Below are 20,752 nucleotides of genomic sequence, written 5' to 3' on the forward strand. Positions count from 1 at the left end.
CTCTCAGGGGTCAGTTTTGCAAAATGAATACTTTGTAGTTTATTTACAACTATGATAATCATTTTTTTAACTGCTATTGTATATCTTTACTTTTCATTTTAAAGCAGAACCTACACAGTATTTCACAGTATTTTGTGTATGTATTATTGCCACTTTTACTGAAGTGAAGAATCAGAGTATTCCCTCCATTACTGTCCTGTATTTATCCTTTTAATACAACCACCCACCTGTGGAATGCAATAGCCTTGGTAGCACTACTTTACAGTACATGTGGTACCGGTCTCAAACATAGTGTTTTGAAAAAACTGTTGACAGAATTGGTTCCACTTGTGCTTCTGGCTCTATAGTGTTTTCCCAACACCATGTAGGTAAATACTGCATGCAGGCCTGACATTATATATCTTTTTATTTTAGTTTTTTTGCAAAAAACACAAGTTAAGAAATTGGCATAGCAGAAAAAAAAAACTGTTATGTTGGTTCAGTACCTTATATTTATGTTACATTACAATACCAGCAATATCTGACATATCCATGCTTATACTAAATACTCAATGTACAGAATGCACATATTGTACATATTTCATTTTATATATTTTGTAAATCTTTATAAGCTTATGTTTCTAATCTTGCATGGAGCTATTGTAACAAACACAATTCCCCCCTGGGATCAATAAAGTATTTTCTGATTCCGATTTATTCGGACTTTATTGGAAGTTAAAGAGTTTCCTCTCACGGTAGACTACAGTCTAATAAAAGGATTGAAGAACAGTATCTTTTGAGTACATTAGGGTCAGGCTTTTGCACAAAGGTCTTCAAAGATGACATTTTATCCTGCTAATAAAAATGTAAAAATATTATGCAAGACACATTTTTATATGCCAGAACTTTTATTAACAAACAGTAGAAAACATTAGTTGCCATCAGCAGGGTAAATGAAACTGAATTTTACACATAAATTCAGATTCTACATAAACAACCATATTAAGACTCTTTACAAAAGGAGAATGATTGACAAGGCTGTCGAGTTGCAGCACTAGTCAGATCAAGTCACATGGGCTATTCAACTGTGCACCTACTGTAAAGAGGTGCAATTCTCCAGCAAAGGTGTATGTAAACCAGTTTGAGTGTAAAACTATGTAAAATGCACGAGTGTACAGTATATGTTCTGTCTTCATCTGAACAGGTATTTGCTACATTGAATTACGATAATCTATCTCCATCCATGTGAAATCCTATCAGAACACATTGTACAAAATAAATGTACAGAGGTTGGGGGATGGGTGGCCTTCGATTAGTGGCTTTTAAATCAAACAAGCCTGATTTGAGTAACTTTGTAGTTTGCATAGGAGAAGCAGCAGTTGAAATGCAACCTTTTACAGTACATCTTAACTTCTCAATACCTGCTCAGTGAATCTGACCATTTCCAGCGTCAATATCAGTAGGAAAAAGGCACTTGTGTTTCAGGCAAAAATGTGGGAAAACTAGGAAAAACTTTGGTTTAGAACACATGATACATTGGTGCAACAACCCATCACAAAACATCATTTTAAATATACCGTAAACATGGAATATCATAGAAAAAAAGAAGAAAGATCTGGTGGTTGATGATTACAGCTAAAGGCTGCAAGTTAATCGACATGATAAAAAGTAGAAATGGCCATCTTTAAATGGTTCACTGATTTGTAAACTGGACTAGGCTAAACACTAATCATGAAAAGGTCTCAGTTTGGCTCGTGTGTTCATACAAATGTATAATAAATAATGATACAAATTTATATAAAAAGATGCCCACCACCATTTCCACTGCTTACAACAGCAGGGTTAACAAATCACTCTTTTTTTGGCTGTATAAATTTCACCATCAGTGTCAATGACAAGAAGATATTAATGTCCTTTTCCAAGAGCAGCACCGTCATATTATTTCAGCTCTTGTCAACCTTGGCTATTTCTGTCCAGACAAATCAGGGCAGATTAGCGTTTTCAACATTAAGTCATACATACGCTCTGATGTGCATAATTAATAAAAAGGCACAAAGGTGAAATATCTGGTAACCCTGAAGGATCAATCGCACAGATACTAAATACCATCTCTCTTCCCTAAATACTGCACCGAGTCATAACAGTTTTGGCCGACGGCAGAATCGTCAGACATCTTCCTATTCAATTTTCTTTAAATTGTTTCCGTTTCTCTGCTCCCGCAGCTTCCTCCTGTGCAGGTATCCAGAACGCTGCAGACGGTTCATGCTGGCCCCCAGGAAGATAACCATGCTTATTGGCACCATCTTGGTGGTCACCCAACCCTGCAAGAAAAGAAAAAAATTTAATACATTTTTCTTTGTAATTATTTAAAATTGGAGAATTATTGCTTTATTACTTAAACAAAAATGCAGAAAAGGAGACCTCTTGAAAAAGTAAATTTTATGTCACAAGTATGTTTAATTTTGTTACACCTACTAAACGTGGTTTCAGCAGAGAAGGTGCACATAACAATTCATTTATCACATTTATCAGGTGAAAAAATGTCAATTTCTGATGCCATGGGGAGAGTTTGTTTCAATAGTGATGAAAACTTTGTTTCTCGCCCAATTGATTTCACAATTGCCATAAAAACATACATAAATAACTAAAACTATAACAGCAAATCTCCTGATAGATTCAGTATTTTGTGAATTCCACTTCTTACCATGACTGCGTGGGGGAAGTAGCCGTTGGTCTGACTCTGCAGACCCACAGTGGCGATCTCAGCTGCTACGTAGCGCTCAGGGGTGGGCTTGTCCAGGGTGGGCTTCCTGATACGAGTCATCTTTGTGGCCACAAAGAAGGGCAGCACACTCTGCAGAAAGACAAACATATGAACATGCGAAATTAGCTTCAACAGCAAGAAGATTCCTGGATCCTTCCTCCGGTAAGTATAATGTCTCGTGTGTTGAATGAAAGATGCACTTTGTAAATGCACATTAAATCTTTGCTGTAGACTGGTCTGGGGACTGGGTTTATCAGGTGAAACTACACTCAGGGTTTGCTGAGGTGAACCTGTTGTACACACAGCAACCACCAGGTGGCACCTGAGTGAACTGTGCAGAGTGCTAAAAACAGAACAAACAAGCCTGATGTGGAAAAGCATATCTTCAAACATTGCCTCTGCTGACAAGAAAGGGCTAAAATGGCATATCAGACACATCATTCATGGATATGCATTTATTCCATTGGCCCTTAGGCAAGAGTGGCTGAGAAGAAAGCATCAGGGACAGATTCCATAACATTTGCCATTTATGTCAAGTCAGAAACAATCCAACGTTAAGCAGTGAGGATGGAAAAGTTTGGCACATTCCAATGTGTGTTTTAGGAGAGGGCGCAATTCCATCAGACAAGACTTCCACACACACCTGAATGATGATGCCCTGACGTCTGTACTCCTCCTGAAGGCCACGAGAGAAAAAGTCCACAAAGGCCTGCACACGGGGAGAAAGATGAAAGAGTCAAATTTAACACGTTAGTCCATAAAATACCAGTCTGTTATCAATACCCTCCAAAATAAATGCTGCACTGTCATAAGGAAACAAGCAGATGCTAACCACTATTGTACAATAAAATAATCTTGACAAAATAATCATGTGTTGGAGACTTTCCACATACCTTTGAGGAAGAGTAGACTGTGAGCAGAGGGAGAGGATACATGCCACTGGCAGAGGAGATGTTGAGGATAATACCTTTGGACCTGAGAAAAACACAACAAGGTAGATTTAGCACTTTGCTTTGCTGGCTGTAATGCAAACGCAGCCTAAAGAGGTGTGGCAGTTACAATCCACAGTGAATTCATTCAACTCTCGGACTCTGGAGCTATCACGATTGATGGAACCTGTTAAAATCATCCCTTTCAATGCTGCTGCCACAGCACAAATCTACATCACAGGGCTTCCAACAAGACGTGGAGCAGTGTAGAATATATTTTCTTATGTGTTTTTAAATCCTTATTTCCACTTCAAATCCACATATTTCCCATACCTGTAAGTACCCTGTGTCTTAACACATTCAGCCCACTGACAAATACACAAAGTCATATTCCCAACACACACTCACACACACATTAATAGTGTGGTAGTGGCCGTGTGCGTTGCCATGGCAGCCTGTTGCTGCAGTGATGTAGTGGAGCGACGCTTCAGCCTCACACGGCACCAAATGTGCCTGCTCTGCTATTGGCCAGCACGAGTCACATGGGAACAGAGCAGCCAATTGGGTGGGAAGAGCACTTTGTGTGAATTGAAAGCTTGTCAGCATTGCGAACAAAGGAGGAGAGGGAAAGAGATGCAGTGATGGAAAGGGCTCAGGGAGATTTTCTTGTACCCCTCCTTGCTAAAAGAGTCGTGTCTATAAAAAAAAAAAAACACTTGTCTCACAAATAGTGTTTCAAAAACAATAAAAAAAAGGTCTTCTATTAAATAAGGAGATAACACAGCTCTGTGACACAATCCCTCAATTACAAAACTGATATCTTACTGCAGTCATGTCGCAAAACATGGAAGCCTATCATTTCACTCACCTCTCAGCCATTCTGGGCAGCACCAGACGGGTCATCTACAAGAACAACAACAAGACAAGCTCAGTTAATGTCAAGCATCACACGAAAAGAACATGGGGACTGGGAAAGACTTATACAAAATTAAATATAAAAAAGTAGGAGGTAGAGAGAGGGAGAGAGAGTTGCGTGGGTGGCGAGTACAGACAGCGTTGGTGTAGACCACTGTTGCTTTGGGAACAACTGAGACACTGCAGGTACCATGGTAGAAAGATAAGAAGAGGAGGAGAGGAACAAAAAATGGGGAAAGTGAAGAAAGAAACAGCTACAGATCTTATATCACACCGAGTGTGTGTGGAACGCTTACTCTGAAGAGTAAAAGTCATTCAGTACTGAGGCAAACTTACCTGGCACACTGAGGTTATGTTGACGTTGATCATATTTGTGATGAACTGAAACAAAGAAAGCACCAGTCAGCTACACACTCAAATGTAAGCTCATGTCCCATCAACAGAGATATCGATAGGTAGCAGACGTTGGTAAAATACACACGATTAAGACTGACCACTACAAAACTATGGAGCAGGAGGTGAAGAAACGCTTTTGAAAAATAATTCAAATGCTTTTTTTCTTTCAAATAGTAGAAACTAGCAGCAAACAGAATTTACATCTGCAAAATGAAGACAAAATTTGTACAAAAATAAAAAACTCACGTTGTCCAGATCAGGAATGTTGAGGTAGTACTCAGGGTAGGAGTAAGACACACCAACATTGTTGACTGTTGAAAACAAAAGGTGGGTTAAAAATAGTAATTATTATTATAATATTTTCATAACTTGAGCTGGATAACTCAAACCAGCTTAAAGTTTCACCACAGGATGGCAGCAAAAGCAAAAGATACAGACAATGCTTTTACGCCACACTAGACACAGCCACACCTTACAACCAGTAGAGCACAATTGGCATCATAAAAAAAAGGACAAGGAGTTCCTTAAATGCTCAACTAAAAAGTACAGCGTGAGCGCCAGTCGTCACATGTAAACCACACACCAACAGCTGATATTAAAAACATATTCAATCTATTGTGATGCATGTCAAATTATTTCTCTAAAGCTTGTTTAACACAAGACAGACTTATTTTTTTAAAGAAAAACAAAAGCATCCTTCTTGTTCTGTTAATGTGTCACCTTTGCAAAAATGTCATGATAATCCAAAAAGATGTACTCAGTCTAGAATAAATCAATATCGCCTAGTTTTGCTGATGGAGTTTAAAAGATAGGCTACTTTTATTGAATTAGTGTTGGATCATTTAAATAACAAGTCATGTCTAATGTACAGTAAAACTCAAAGAAAGATCTGCCAACACTGAAACCCAAGACTTCATCTCCTGCAACAAACACAATGCGTCTCACGCAGCCTATATACAAACTGTAAATAAGTGGCAAAAGTCCATTGCTTGTCTCAGATCTTGCCGCTTTACTCTCAGCAACGGGGCTTGATCATTTAAGTCTCCATATACACAACAGTTTACTAATCTGGAGACTAGATTGAAAACCAAACTTAACTTGAAATATGGACAGAAAGGACGAATGATCCCAATCCTTGCATCATACATATTTTGGAGAATTGAATTCTGCAAGAAACAAAACTAAAATAAAACATCTCTTACCAAGTACACCGATCTCAAGTCCAGCCAGCCCCACCTCGATCTTGGAGTAGATGTCCGATTTGCCAAAGTCAACAGCAATGGTCCTGGTCTCTATTTTAAACTGCTCCTCTATGAAAAGGAGAAAACCACAAGTTAACACTGATATATGGGTTCATGATAATGACCAAAAAAGTGTTTTAAAGTGTAAGAAAGAAGGTAATATTTTAGGAGTTGGAAGCGATCAGATGGATTCATGATTAAGATCAGTCAGGCCGTTACAGAACACACTCACAAAACCCTAACCCAACAACAGAGTAAATCCCCTGTTTCAAAACCCTGGATCCTTTCAAACAAATAAGGCCCAGGCTCGGAAACCAGGCACGGACTGAGGGGGGCGCTGCGTACCAACAAACCAGCCCAGAAACCTCCTCTCCTCTCCCCTGCCTCCCTCCCTCCCTCATCATGTTTGACGGCCTGCTGCAATTAGAATTTATTGTCCAAAGACTTGTTTAGCTGATAGGTGGCAGAGGGAGTTATAAGAGGATATTTGCTGGGATGTGCCTCAGCAGAGACCAGGAGTGTGTCTGTCTCCATGTGCTGGAGTCAAAAATAAGGGAATGGGGATTTGACCTGAAAGGGATGAGTTAAATATAAAAAAAAGATGTCACTGAAATCTACAGTACATCCGCTTCAGCTTGTTTTTTAAGTCATCACACCACCGTTAGGGCATGTCAAAGAAAACGATAAAAGCAGCGTAAAGACAAAGAAGCAGCAGATTTTAAGGGCTCAGGCTGCCACATTGGAAAAGTACAGTATTGTGGGGTTGCCAGTTAGGTGTGATCACAAGTCAAAATGACATGTTTGCAAAAGAGAGAGGAAAAAAACACTATTGGTTGCCCAGCTACGCACCAAGGAGGGACGGCTTTGTCAGACTAATCATGAGGGAGGAGTGCCGGAGTTTGGCACGCCGCAACCTGCTCGTGACTGTACCCATCAGCCCCCTCTGTGGACTTGAGGCACGACAGGGGAAATTGCTCTGTGGGGGACATCAGAGACAGCAGATGGAGGGAGAGCGAATCGGGGAGAGGGCACTATTTAAACAAGGAGACGGGGGGGGCAGTCACTATTCAGTCTCTGTTAGAATCTGGAGTCTTGCCAGCAAGGAAGAGACGAAAAAAAAGTTTTTCCTTTTCACACAGACACTTATTTCCTATGTGTTGCTTCTGTTTGTGTGGAAGTCTGATGTGTTTCTAACAAATATCTCAGTTTCCTAAATCAGGCCAGATAATGCATCTGTCCTTACAATCAGTGAGGAAGTGAAACACAGCCTGAGGATTTAGAGGGAAATGAGACTACTCACAAAACAACAGATTCTGTAAACATATTTTTCTGCTCGAGTGACTCGATTCTAACTAGTTTTGAAGATACGCCCCGTTATCACGGCCTCGGAAACCCTGTAGCTGATTGGGTGGGAGGTTGCACGTCACTGCCCGCCCATACACACATCCTCATCAGCCCCTTTACTGTGCTCTCAGCCAGAATAGTGTTCCATGATGTTGGGAAGACAAACACACACACACACAATCACTTACCAAGTGCCCTGGCCACGTCATCCAGCTTGTCCTGAGAGCGACTAATCAACATCATGGCGAATCCACGACGAGCCAGCTAGGAAGGAAGAAATGGTCAATTAAATATACACACATTACATGAACATGATGAGCAGGTAAAAATATTTTTTCTTGTGCCAACTCGCTCAAGTATAGGAGTTTTAAGTTTCTAAGCCTCAACTCCGAATCAGATGTTTGGCAGCGGATTGGCAATGTATCATCCAAAAAGTATTGATGGTACCTCAATCAGTCACCTACGTGTATGTGCACGAGTAAACACGCCTGTGCTCACTTTACTGGAAACATGCTTGCAGAGAAGAGACTTTTGACTGAGCAGAAAAGACTTCTGGGAACTGTGGTACTGACTCTGGGAGTTTTCCCCCCCATTCTGGCCATGTTTTGACTGTGATGTGACCGATTCAACATGAGATCTTCAGCTCAGCCGGGTTGATCTTTGGGTATAACAACATTGAACGAGTGTGTTTCTGCATAAATAGTAACAGGCTTAAAAACTTTGCTTGGTATAAAGCATTGTGTAATGGAGGCCTGCCATTGCGTGGCAAGAGGTAGCACCAACAGCAACAGTGCAAGTCAAAGGCCCTATATGACTATACTATACAGCCAGGCTGCCCACACTGTGAGCCCAACACGTGGCAGGGTAGCCCCTATTCAACGTGAGCCTGTTACCTCTGTATGAGCCTGTGTTGAAGTGTGTGCATATGTGAGGACTCTTCACCACCTGTAAGGGCTCTCCCCTACCGTGGCCTATAAGTGAATACTGTGTGTGTGCATGAGTCACCGCTTTCCCGTGAAAGAAATGAAATAAATAAGGGTCCATGAGCCTCACCTCCTCCGCATAGGATTTCCCAATTCCATCCGTGGCTCCCGTCACAACTATTGAGAAAGAAAAGTTACAAAAAAAAGGGTCAGTATTGGTTCTATGTCAAAATCTTGTTTACCTAATGAGTAGATCTTCCAAAAATTAAGAAAAAGCTCAAAATGCCTCATTCGTTGCGGATTTATGAAAAATTGAAACAATGGTTTCATTTTGAGTGTTTATCCTCAGTTTACCAACTCTACCCAAATGACCTCAGCAAGTCATCCTAGTCTGACTCATTATAAAGACATGATGATGTAAGGTATCCATTATGTCAGTCACAGATAAATCTCAACCTGTACCAGTCGCACATAAAACGCACAAAAATCTGCACCTCTTTGTTCTGAGGCTTATGACACACCTTCGATTCAGGTTTGACCACTTTCAGTTGTTATCATTGTTATGAAGTTATGCACAGGTGAATTCAGTCATGTGAAGCAAATCTGTTGTCGGACACACCCCGCACACTGTTCTCCTGCTTGTTGGCAAAGGCTCTGAGTAACCTCTGAATAATGACAACCATTTGATCAGTCAAATAACGTTTTTCTTTTGAACGAGATGCCTACAGGGGTGTCCATTCTCAAAGTGCGGTTGATTTTGCAGCAGCGATACATATAATACAACCCAAGATGGTGCAGATAGAAGTGAAATCACAAAGGCTGAGCCACAAAGTCAACAGAGAGAAATGAGATAGAGGTGGAGATGAGATGATGTAGATAAGAGCAGAATGAAGACAGTATAGGAATCAGAAAGCCGCCCACAACCACTGATCCCTCACCAGGAGCAGCTCAGATTAGGGTTTCTTGCATATTAATGCCGCATCAAATTGTTTAACAGTTTAGTATTCTGACATATGTTTTTCTAGTTTAGATGGAGAAAAGACAATGGTGGCAAAACAGAGAGGAACACAACAATTTGGTAAAAGAAGAGGAAAGAATTCTTAGAAGCAGCGAGAAAAGACGTTAAAGAGGAAGCAGCAAGGGGAGAAGGAGAGGAGCTGATGTTCGTCTTGTGTTCAGAGTTCTCCTCACCTTGTCAAGCAAAGCAGGGGCTATTTTTAAAACCTTCACTGCCCATCAACCCCTGCTTGACTGACGGAAGAATGGGGGAGGTTGGTGAGAGATGGAGGGTGGAAGAAAGATGAACAAGGGAGGTAGAGCGACAGACACAAGACAAAAAAAAAAGGTGGTGGTGGTGAGAGGGGGGGGACACACGAATGTACAAGCATACACACACACGGATGGCTATGCATCATGAATATATTATTAGCAAAGGCTTGATGAAAGATTAATAGAGGTAGAGGACATTCTCTGACAAAGAGCTGGAGAGCAGGAGAAAAAAAAAAAAAAAAAGATGAGAGAGGGGATGCAGAGAGGAGGGAGCGATGACGAACATGGAGCGGGAGGAGTAGGGTGAGGTGGGGTAGGGAGGGTAAGGGGGAGACAAGGGGATGAGGAGGGATCCTGGGGGTGGCTAAAAATAGAACTGGAGCAAAGCGAGAGAACGAGTAAAGGAGAAACAGATAGAATAGAGATGGCAGTGGGGGTGAAGGGGGGCAAGTGAGTGAAGAGAGAAGGGAAGTGCAAGAGAGAGAGAGAGAGAGAGAGAGAGAGAGAGAGAGAGAGAGAGAGAGAGAGAGAGAGAGAAACAGAGTGTTGCACAAAGTCAAAAGCAAAACAAAAAAAAAAAGAGAGCAGAATCCCTGTTATTTTTAAACCTCCCCCGTGTTAAGAATGAAACACTCCGTGGCAGAAAAGCCTCAATGGGTGCCGGCTGTACCAAGTGAGGCTCTCTCTGCTGATGCAGGTGGGGGCAGACGGAGGATGAGGAGGCTGCGTTCCCTGCAAAGTAAAATGGCTGGGGGAGTGAAACGGCAACCACTTCCTAATAAAAAATCTAAATCACATGTGCCATTTTGGCTAAATATAGTTGGCAGGTGAACACCTCATGTTTCTAAAATTCATTCATTCATCCAAATTATGTTTTAAGAGTACAAAATAAACTGTCCTTGTTATGGAAGTTTTCTGGAAGCTGGTGAAAGGAGAACTCAGGCAGCCGCTGATGTCTTATGCAGAAGATTTGAATGTAGACTTGATGCATCAAGGAGACCAGAAGGTGGAACAATATACAAACGCTAACAGAGTAACACAAGCAATTGTCACCCCCAAGTCTGAAGAGGTCTCCCACAGCATCCCAGTATATCTCCCTCCACTTGCGTCACCCATTCTAACAGCACATCATACATGAATGGCTAGAATTGCTGTCACTCTCTATGTTACATGTAGGTGTTTGCATCCTATTGGATAATTAAGCCTAAAGTATGCATTCCTAAAAATCACATTGTGTCCTTACGTCTTGCCACTGGTGTAATTTAGGAAAGAGTTAGAGTTGGTGCCTCTCTGTCTGGGGCACCTGAATTAGATTTGAAAGTCCATCAATGTAGACAGTAGACACTACAATGTACTGCTAGTTGGCCCTTTATCTATAACCTGACCTTGGGTGCTGCTTGGAGAGAGAAGGGAGTATATGTGGAATTAGACCGGCTCTATTCTCCTAATGGTGTACAGAGGTAATGTGTGAGGATGGTCAGAAATTCCTCAACAGTCCTCAGGATAAAAATGAGTTGAGCCTCAGACTGTTCCATATGTTATGTTGCAGGTGCGTGATAAGAAACACTGGATGTATCGAGCTCAGTAAAAACAGTAATTTAAGCCGAAGATGACAGTTTGTCAGAAACTGTGAAAAAGATAAATCGTGAGGGTTTAAGGTGAAGGAGTAAAACTTAGTGAAGAGAAGTGAATGTGTGTAGAGCTGCACTATTATCAAAAAATGAGCCCCACGGTTTTCTATATTAGAATTTACATCACTATTCTTTTAATTTTGTTGTTTTTATTTGTCCTTTACACAAACCTTTTTGGGCTTTTCTCTCACTTGCTACATTTCACTGCCACATTAACACTACTCTGCATCATGTAGAGTAACGCTGGGTTATTATTCGATTGTGGGAGACAGCAAAGTCAACGCAACATTATGGGTGGGCTTCTTTTTTTAATGACAAAGTACAGGCATGTGTTTTGATGCGTCTGATGTCCCTAATTTAAATGCCTGCACAATTGTCGATTAGAAATGAGATGGCATATAGGTGTGAATCAAGATCACGATTTGAATACACGGGAAACTGATTTCGCAAGCACAACAGCGCTCTCAACACATTCCAGTCCTGTTAGATAATATATACCCAAAAGAAAAGGCATGCAGCTGGAATGCAAGTCGCTCGCCCGCATGACTGACTTTCGGGTTTTGAGAGCTGCACCTGCGTGTAAGAATGTGTTATGTGCCGAACTGCATACAGCATCACTGAACTTCCACCTCAGGGGTGAATGTGCAAAAATGTCCTGTGTGCTTGAAACGCACGCACTCCACCACCTTTTAAACTATAACATGACAGTTAAGTGCTTTTCTGAGTGAAACGTGTCAGGCTGTGCATGTTCTGAATACTGTAAAGCAAATGAAGTGTCAATCTCTCCTCTGCATCACGAGCTCGTAAATTCTTCCCAAACAGGTGATTGGCTCAAATGTTCTCAGTCAAAGGTGAATTTCAAGTTGGAAAAAAAACAAACATTTCCCAACTCTGCTCTTTCAAATGATTCAAAACAGATATTTGTGTAACAGAACTATCAACTTCAAATATGAACTAAATGACCAGTGCAATGGAATTAAAAGAGTAAAATTGTAAGGGAATTAAAGTGAAAGGTGTTAAACTGTGTGAAGGTGGAATATTGAAAGTGAGACTTTGTCGGTTGGATGTGTGGGAGTGCGAGGAAAGATGGAGTGGAGACAGTTTGCAAATAATCCGACCGTTTACTTTAGAGAAACATGAGGAGCTGGATGGAAAGGGTGAAAAAAAAAAAAAAAGGAGAAATAAACACTGAGAACTTTCTATCGCCACTTCTGTGAGGACACTATACTTTGTTTCCACTGTGCCCCCACAGCCAACCCCTCCCCAGGACTGATACCCCACCACCCCGATCCTCTTCCTCGTGTTATGAATGACTACACTCCTCCCACCCATTATATGATAGTGCGATTTTCTCAATAAACGTTGAGTGAAGTGTGTGTTTAGGGGCAGGAGGACCGAGTACAGTGGGATGAGGACACAGAGTTCCTCTGGAGTTAGAGACGTTTTGCGTTTGAGTTGCCAACATCCATTGTTAGTGAAACAAATACAAGAACAAAGTATTCTGGGATGTTCTAAAGGCCTGTCACCCAAAATAATTTATGGATTTATGGGAGAAAGACCAACAAATCATGATCAGCCACACCTACAATTCAACAGAATGCTATTTGATGCCAGTTGTTGAAACCCTTCAATTATGAACTTTTATACAACTGCAAATTTAACTGAGGGGAAATAAGTCACCTATTTAACTCTTTCACTCGTGTACAAGCAGAATACACCGTCCAAATATCACAAACGCACATCAGGAATTCATTCCTTTCACGTGAGCAACACGTTACATCTAGGACACAAACGCAGATTTAACAAAAAGGGGCCTACGCAAGCAAGCAAGCGAGCACGTGACTAAAAGTAGCACCACTGATGCTCAGAGAAGACTGGCAACAAAAGGTGAATGTGTGTTGATGGGGAACCCACGTATGAGAGTGTGCAATAGAAAGAAAAAAGTAATGGATGGATTTGGAATGTGTGGATCCATGAATGCATGTGTGTGTTCCTCTACTTTTTAAAATCATAGACCCTACAGAGTGAGGACATTTTTGGAAAGTGAGGACATTTTGACCAATCCTCACCTTTGGGCTGTTTGAGGGTTAGGAAATTGGTTTTAGGGTTAGAATTAGGTTTAGGCATTTAGTTTGGATGGTTAGGTTGTGATAAAGGGGTTTAGGTAATGTGTTGTGTCAATAATTGTCCTCACTAAGATAGAAGTACAAACATGTGCGCTGTCAGAGGGGATGTGAGCTCCACTGCCTCTCATTCATTACCACAGCACTGACGCTCTGGAGCTGAGATAGAGAACATGGTTCCCTGCTGACTCTCCGAGCGCCCTGACGGGGGCGCGTTTGCACTACAGCTCCTCCCGTGTGCTTTAGTGCTGCACATCACGTCCAGAGGTATTGACATCCCCCAGCCTTTTCTGTCCCCCTCCCCTCCCTTCTCCTCCCCTCCCCTCAGCAGTGGAGCAGCCCCTGCTGCTGCCTGCTCACTATATTCCGAGCGTCTAAAAAAAGCAGCAGGAGGAGTAAAAATAGCAGCGCGCCAGCTCTGCCTCGTCTGGGAGCTGCCTGCCTGCCGCAGCACCTGAATACCAACAAGATCCCCCACCACCGCCATCACACAATCACCACGACGACCAGGACCAGGATGCTTCTGCATCCTCACCCATCCACCTTAACACCCCCCATACCAGTACTGCAAACTGGTGCAATGAGCAGTGGAAAAAGAAAAGGATGATACATCTGCTGATACTCGTGACAAATCTTTGATTATAGATTATCCTGGACAGCATCAGAAGAATCTGAATCATTTATCAATGACCACACAACACAAGTTGGTGGAATTCTGTTTTGGTACATCATTGAAAAGCTCATTATAAAGATAATTTTTTATGAATATGAAGATTCAGATTTCTATTAATTCACCAATTTTTCCTTATCAATATAAAAAGATGCGCACGCAAGGAAACCAGCCAGATCTACTAGTTAGTTTATAGAAATTTATAATGATCTTCTGTTACACACAGGGGGGGTGATGAAGATTTTTGGAAGATTCCACTTCCTATGCAGAGACAGCAAGACAGGTCTGAAATGAGCGCGCACACACAGACAAAATACAGAACCCTCCCCTCTCTGCCCTCCCCACCACCACCAAAATCCCCAATTAAGATTCTCAGTGAGGAGAGACTGCGGTCCTTGTATGCCCTGCTCTCGTTACGTACTGTTATGTAATCTGTCGCACCCCAAACTCGCCTATCAACGTGCAGCAGCCCCTCCCTCCTCAGAGAGAGAGCGAGAAAGAGGAAAAGATAGGAGGGAGGGAGGGATGCAGCAGAAGATCCAAAGACAGCCCCCCCCTTCACTCACCCAAACACACACCATTCTCAAACCGCCCACCTTCTATATTCAAACACACATACACACACAGCTTTAAATAGCAGGGGAGAAAAAGTCACATGGGTAATATAAAAGTCGACAAAAATAAAAGCTTGATCAGCCCGGGGGAGAGGGAGAAATGAGGGGAGGGAGGGTGAGAGACAGAAAAAAAAAGGAGAACATGTACTTCAGTGGTGCTCAAGATAGAACCAGCATCTATATTTGGGTACAGAGCAAAAAATAGTCCCCCTCCCTCCCCCATGCCTTGTTCAAAAATCGATAGTTTCCTTCCTCACAACTACTTGCACTGAGACAAGGTGATTCTTGGGCAGGGAACAAACTTCTGTGTTTGGCCTCGTGTGCCATTGTTGAGAACAGACTGTACTGTTGTGGAGGTTCTCAGCTCAAGACAAAGCCTGCAGCAGCCGACTTCACTTCATTAGTCTGTCAGTCGTCTCCGGCTGGAGGTCGTTTATCAGTAAGATCACCTGCTGAAATTTTCTGGTGACAGCATCCATGAACTGCACGGTGCATGACAGAAAAATGCATGTTGCATCACGTACATCCCTGCATGTGTGACATAACTTCAAACTGGTTGATTCTCTACAAAGGAAATGATACTTTAAAAAAAAAAAAAACTAGTACCTACTTCCTCAGGTGGATAACAGTGACACTTTGTCTCATCGCAAACAAATGCACATTGTACATGTGATTGTTATGAGGCTGATGCCTTGTCTGAACATATTTTATCTGTCAAAATCAAAAGGTCAGCCAGGACTAAAGACGCTGACAGACAGAAATCAAGATTCACAAGAACAAAGCAGCTTTCTGCTAACTTGGTTTAGGAGTTGCTCTAAGATCTCACACTTAAAATTCCAAATTTCTAGTTCCTTAGTTCGTGTGAAGCGTCCAAATGCCTATTTCTACTGATAAGATTATTCAGTTAGGCTAACAACTATTTAGATAATCATCAAATTCTTTAAACCAGTTTTCAATATCGAAAAGGTCCTTTGTCCCAACTTCTGAAATTATAACAAGTTATTTCATATGACATTGAATGGGGTTTTAGTCAGTTGTGGGACTCACAAGTAGTTTGAAGAATATTATATACATCAACCTTCACAACAAAACAATTGAAGGACTAAAATATAATGCACATTATTGTTTGATGCAGCCCCAGCCCATTTAACTAGTTAGTCAGTTGCTTTGAAAAAAATTTTTTTTAAAAAAATAAATATGACCAAGTTACTTGATATAAATCGTTCATGATAATCTCAGCTGTGGCCAGAAATCCCTGTGTAATGATTTTAAAGTCACATATCAAAAAAAGCTAATTTTAAGTTTTTTTTAAGCTACAGACATTGACAGTTAATGTTTTTTTCTTTTCTTGATAAATAGCATAAATTACAAATCAACTTCTAATATGTATATTCACAATTAAAAATAATATCAGTAGTGGTCATCACATAATTTCAGGGAAATTATGAATTTAATGGATGGAGGGATTTGTTCGTGAGACAAAAAGATGAGATTAAAAATATAGATAAATGTAGAAAAAATAAAACATGCTCATGAAAAAATGTTTTTTTAAAAGAGTGCATGATACAGTATCGGGAAACAAATACAACAGGCTGGATGGAAAGATGGAGTGAGAGTAGGAGGGTTGAGAGGAGCTTTAAATGAGGGAGATGCAGAGAGAACTTTTTTTTTTCCTCTTCTTTTTTTTTACCCAGCATCCCTGGTTCTGGCACGTGTCACAGAGCGTGTTCATCACATGAACAGCAGTGTTCTCTCTCTCTCCGCCCACACACACACAAAGCACTAGGGGGAAGCACATTCACAAGGATGAACAAGTGGAGACAGCCTTAGTTGAAGCACACACGTGCATTTTCCTTACCATGAATGAAGCCTAATCCCTATTCATAAATCACATGGACAGTTCTTCCCTATAATAATTAGCGTTGCCCTGTAACCTCCATCTTGTATTGATAAACTCGCACACCCAAAATGTTTATTCCTGGTGCCAAAAATCTCTCACACACACACACACACACACACACACACACACACACACACACACACACACACACACACACACACACACACACACACACACACACACACACACACACACACACACACACACACACACACACACACACACACACACACACACACACACACACACACACCTAAGAGTGGAGGAGGGAGCAGAGCTGTGAGGAGAAAGCCCTTCATCGGAAAAAAATGCTGAAAAATAATACTGTGAAATACTAGGATGGGTCTTTAAATGTTAATTCAATGGTTGAATATCTTTACAAGCCAGATTCTGGCTCACAGCTATTTTTAGGAAACTCCCTTTTGTTCCGATGCATCGATTGGTCTTTTTACCCAAAACTGCACAAGAATTTACCAAAAAACTGAACTGCAGACATATATTGGGCTGGAAGGAGAAGGGATGGTGTGTGTGTGCACAGTGCTGAAGAGAGGCTGGGGAAGCCACCTTGACTCATGCTGTAGTGCCCCCGTTGTGCCACTAGGTGTCCCATCCACTAAGGGGAAGACCATTCACTGGCAGAGAAACTCCAGAGAAATCCCTTCTCTGCTCTCCTCTGCTTTGCAAGCAATGGCTGCATGTTCTGTGACATTAAAACTTCTACTCAAACTCAAGATTAAAAATACATCAAATACTGAAATGTAATTGAACTTCCAACAAAGGAAGTCGTTTCTTATCCCTTTACTGGGCTAACAAGACCCCAACCACCTGCATATTTTCACAAACCTGCCTGACCAGGACATACCAGCCGTCTCCTAAGACTCCTGTCTAAGAACTTCTTTTTATGGCTGAACTAACAAGGTATCATGACTTTAATTCTTGTTATATTTTTGTTTGCTGTTGTTTTTTCACACAAATTCCCTTACAAGTCTAGATACAAAAATGTTGATATTGTTGGGACATGGTTTTTGTGAGACCACACTTTCGGCCTATATGGTAGTCAAAAGCCTTGTTCTTTGTCCTGGAGAAAACCACACGCACACACACACACACACGCACACACACGCACACACACACACACACACACACACACACACACACACACACACACACACACACACACACACACACACACACACACACACACACAATTGAGGACACACGAACATGTATGAAAATCCTACAAAAATCTTCTTGAAGCTGTTAGTGGCACAATACTATTCTCACTCATGTTCACATGATTGTGAATTGGAATAAAGAACAATACAAGCTGGTCTTAGTGGTATGGGGAGTCGAACTTGTTGCAACATGTGCCTCTGTCCTCTAAGAAAAAGGTGGAGACCGGTAAAGCGTGACTTGACGCAAGTGCTTATGTAAATAAAATCACACCACTGCCTACAACCTGACCAGACCTGCAAATCTGGTACAACCAGCTGAGGAGAACACCTCATCCCTGGCCTCCAGGCACCCTCCCTCAACCCTGACACACAGGGCCCCAACTGCTAAGATTAGAAATGAGCACCAAGGACTCGTCAGACAGGACAGGTGGCCGAAACTGGTTTCTGGGAGAGGCATGTGAGATTCTTACGGAAAAAGCTACCTGAGAGAAAAAGAAATGTGTATGGTGCAGAAGAGTTGTGCAACAGTTTCCATGGAGCTTTGATACCAGTCCAATGTGAATCCTTTAGAGAATAGGTATTTAAAACTGCTACTGCTTTAAAGGATCCTCAACACTTTTTAAATCTGAGTCCTAATGTAACACAGAATATTTCACATTTATCCATTATAGTTGATGTAATAGAGAAGCTGCATCACAATCTGATTCTGCTAAAACAAGGACAATGAGTCGTTTTTGCTTATGAAACGTGTAGAAATGCAACATATAGTGCATGGTTAGAGCTATATCTGATATACAGGTAGAGAGAGTGTGTGTTGCTGGGGGGAGGGGGGACGTCACAATTTATATATGACCAATGGATGACGAAGTGAGGAGGAAGTGCATGACTCATCGGTGTGCATTGGTATTCCTCCGCATATTCCAGCACAATCACTAATAAAACACGCACATTGGTCAGTCCTGTAACAGCCTATATTTGCGCCTTGCGTTTCATCCAGGGCATCAATTAAACCCCCCCCCACTCATAAAAAAAAACGACGATTTGGAGGCAAAGTGCGTCGCGATGCAGAGCAGAGATAAACAAATGAGTTGTGAGGAAAAAACAAAGATTCAAATGGTCCGGATCGCCTGGTTTTTGTGTATTAGAGAAATACATATTTCTTTTGTTAGATTTTATCAACCTATCCCGATGCTAAAAGGGGGAGTGCTCGACAAATTGCGCAGCAAGAGGCTCCAGACGCAGCGGTCCCCACAAAATAGGAGACTGGAGAAGTTGGTCAAACCATGGCAGGGCGATTCCTATGAGACTAGTCGCTAAACAAAACCAAAATTCACTCAGATCTGAATGGCAACTCTCGGATATTTTACCAAGCACGTTGAAAAAGTACATTACAGAGAGTCACATCCGATGAATGACGTGGGAATCTCATCTCACAGTATGTGGGGCAAAAGGACTGGGACAGGTAAATGTGACTAGGAGGAAGGGTTGAGCAACCGACGACGCAAGCCAAGAGCGTGACAAAACAGCACCTGCATATATTGATACACAAAGTGACGCTAAATGTGATTCAACACAAGTAGGAAAACTGCCTCGAGTGGCACATTTTTCAAAAAAGTCGGACGCAGAGAAAATGATCTGGATGTAGGTCACGTTTTAATTGAGCATAAGGGTTTGTCCTACATTATGCGGATGGGTTAATGTGGTTCAGTAGTGCGCCGGTTAAGAGCTCACCCACATTAAAACAGCTCTCTTAGAAAAGTGCGCATAGCCTGCGCAATTTGGCTCCTGGCTCACCAATGTGGGGCAATCCCCCCCCCATTACCTCTCCAAGTGTGGGTGAAACCTCTGATTGGAGCCCCTGGCAGCAGACGGTGAAAATGCTTGACGCCAGAGAAGAAAAAAAACCCACAACCAATTGAGCTAATAAGGAGCATTATCTTGTCAAACAGCTGTTTACCCGCGCCTGTTACGCAACAGCAGCCCCCCCCTTGAATTAAACCACTAATTTACGCACCAGAAACGCAGCCCTTTCTGTGCCAAAGTGAAGTTTGAGCTCAATCACCGTCGAGTCCACCTGTCTACTTCGTGACCGTGTAGGTTGGCGTGGAAAGCTGCTGTGACACCACTCACCTGCCCATTTGCCCAGCTTCGGGAGAGCAGCTGCCCATTCCCCAGGACCCAGATCCTGAAGCCCGAGAGCAGCCTGTAGAGCAGCCACAGCGCCAGGGAGGCCACGGTGAAGGCGCCGACCCAGAAGAGAGGCGTCTCGGCCCTGCGGAGCGTCTCCTCGGCGTTCATCCACTCCATGGCTGCGGTGACTCGGCGTGTGTGCGTGAGCGTGTGTGTGGAGACCTCAATTTTTTAGGCAATGTGCTCTAATTTCCCAGCCACAACGTGAGAGAGAGTCCCTTTGTAAGGAGGTTGTAGCATCACACACACTCCCCCAGCACTTGTCTAGCCTAATTTAAAGTGCACCGCCCACCTCGCGCTCCGCACCGCCCCCTCTGCTCCCCACTGGCCGCCTCCCGGCCGATCCGCCCCGCCGGTTCGCGCATGTACACGTCAATCAAGCTCGGAGCGTCCCCCGTTCCTTCGATTTTCTGTATGAAGGGAGACCGGGACGAGCAGCGATTGGGTGCGCATTACGGCAGCTCCCATCCGGAGGCTGCCATTGGCTGTGGCCGGAACAGGTTTGTCAGTTTCAGTCAGGATTATGAAACCCTCCGAACCCACGCTTTCGGGAAAAAAAACTGCCCACACCACTTTATGAATGAAAGGATGCCCTCATTGGTGAAAAATGCACTCGTCCTCCCGCCCCTTGGAGAGCGTTTGGAGGCAGTTCACTGGCTTAAATGCTGCCAGTCTGTGAGGTCAGCCTG

General features: G+C 42.4%; 1 protein-coding gene across 1 annotated transcript; it reads right to left on the bottom strand.

The window, feature by feature from the left end:
- Positions 1-868: 868 nt before the first annotated feature.
- On the bottom strand, positions 869-20,322 carry hsd17b12a (hydroxysteroid (17-beta) dehydrogenase 12a). The gene is given in 12 exon segments (XM_035157659.2): positions 869-2,300; positions 2,684-2,833; positions 3,387-3,452; positions 3,637-3,718; positions 4,541-4,575; positions 4,924-4,968; positions 5,230-5,294; positions 6,186-6,293; positions 7,757-7,832; positions 8,622-8,668; positions 20,004-20,024; positions 20,027-20,322. Coding segments are annotated over 12 exon segments (993 nt in total). The 5' UTR covers positions 20,181-20,322; the 3' UTR covers positions 869-2,156.
- Positions 20,323-20,752: the final 430 nt, after the last annotated feature.

Source organism: Hippoglossus stenolepis, chromosome 5 (assembly GCF_022539355.2).
Source record: "Hippoglossus stenolepis isolate QCI-W04-F060 chromosome 5, HSTE1.2, whole genome shotgun sequence".
NCBI classification, from domain to species: Eukaryota; Metazoa; Chordata; class Actinopteri; order Pleuronectiformes; family Pleuronectidae; genus Hippoglossus; species Hippoglossus stenolepis.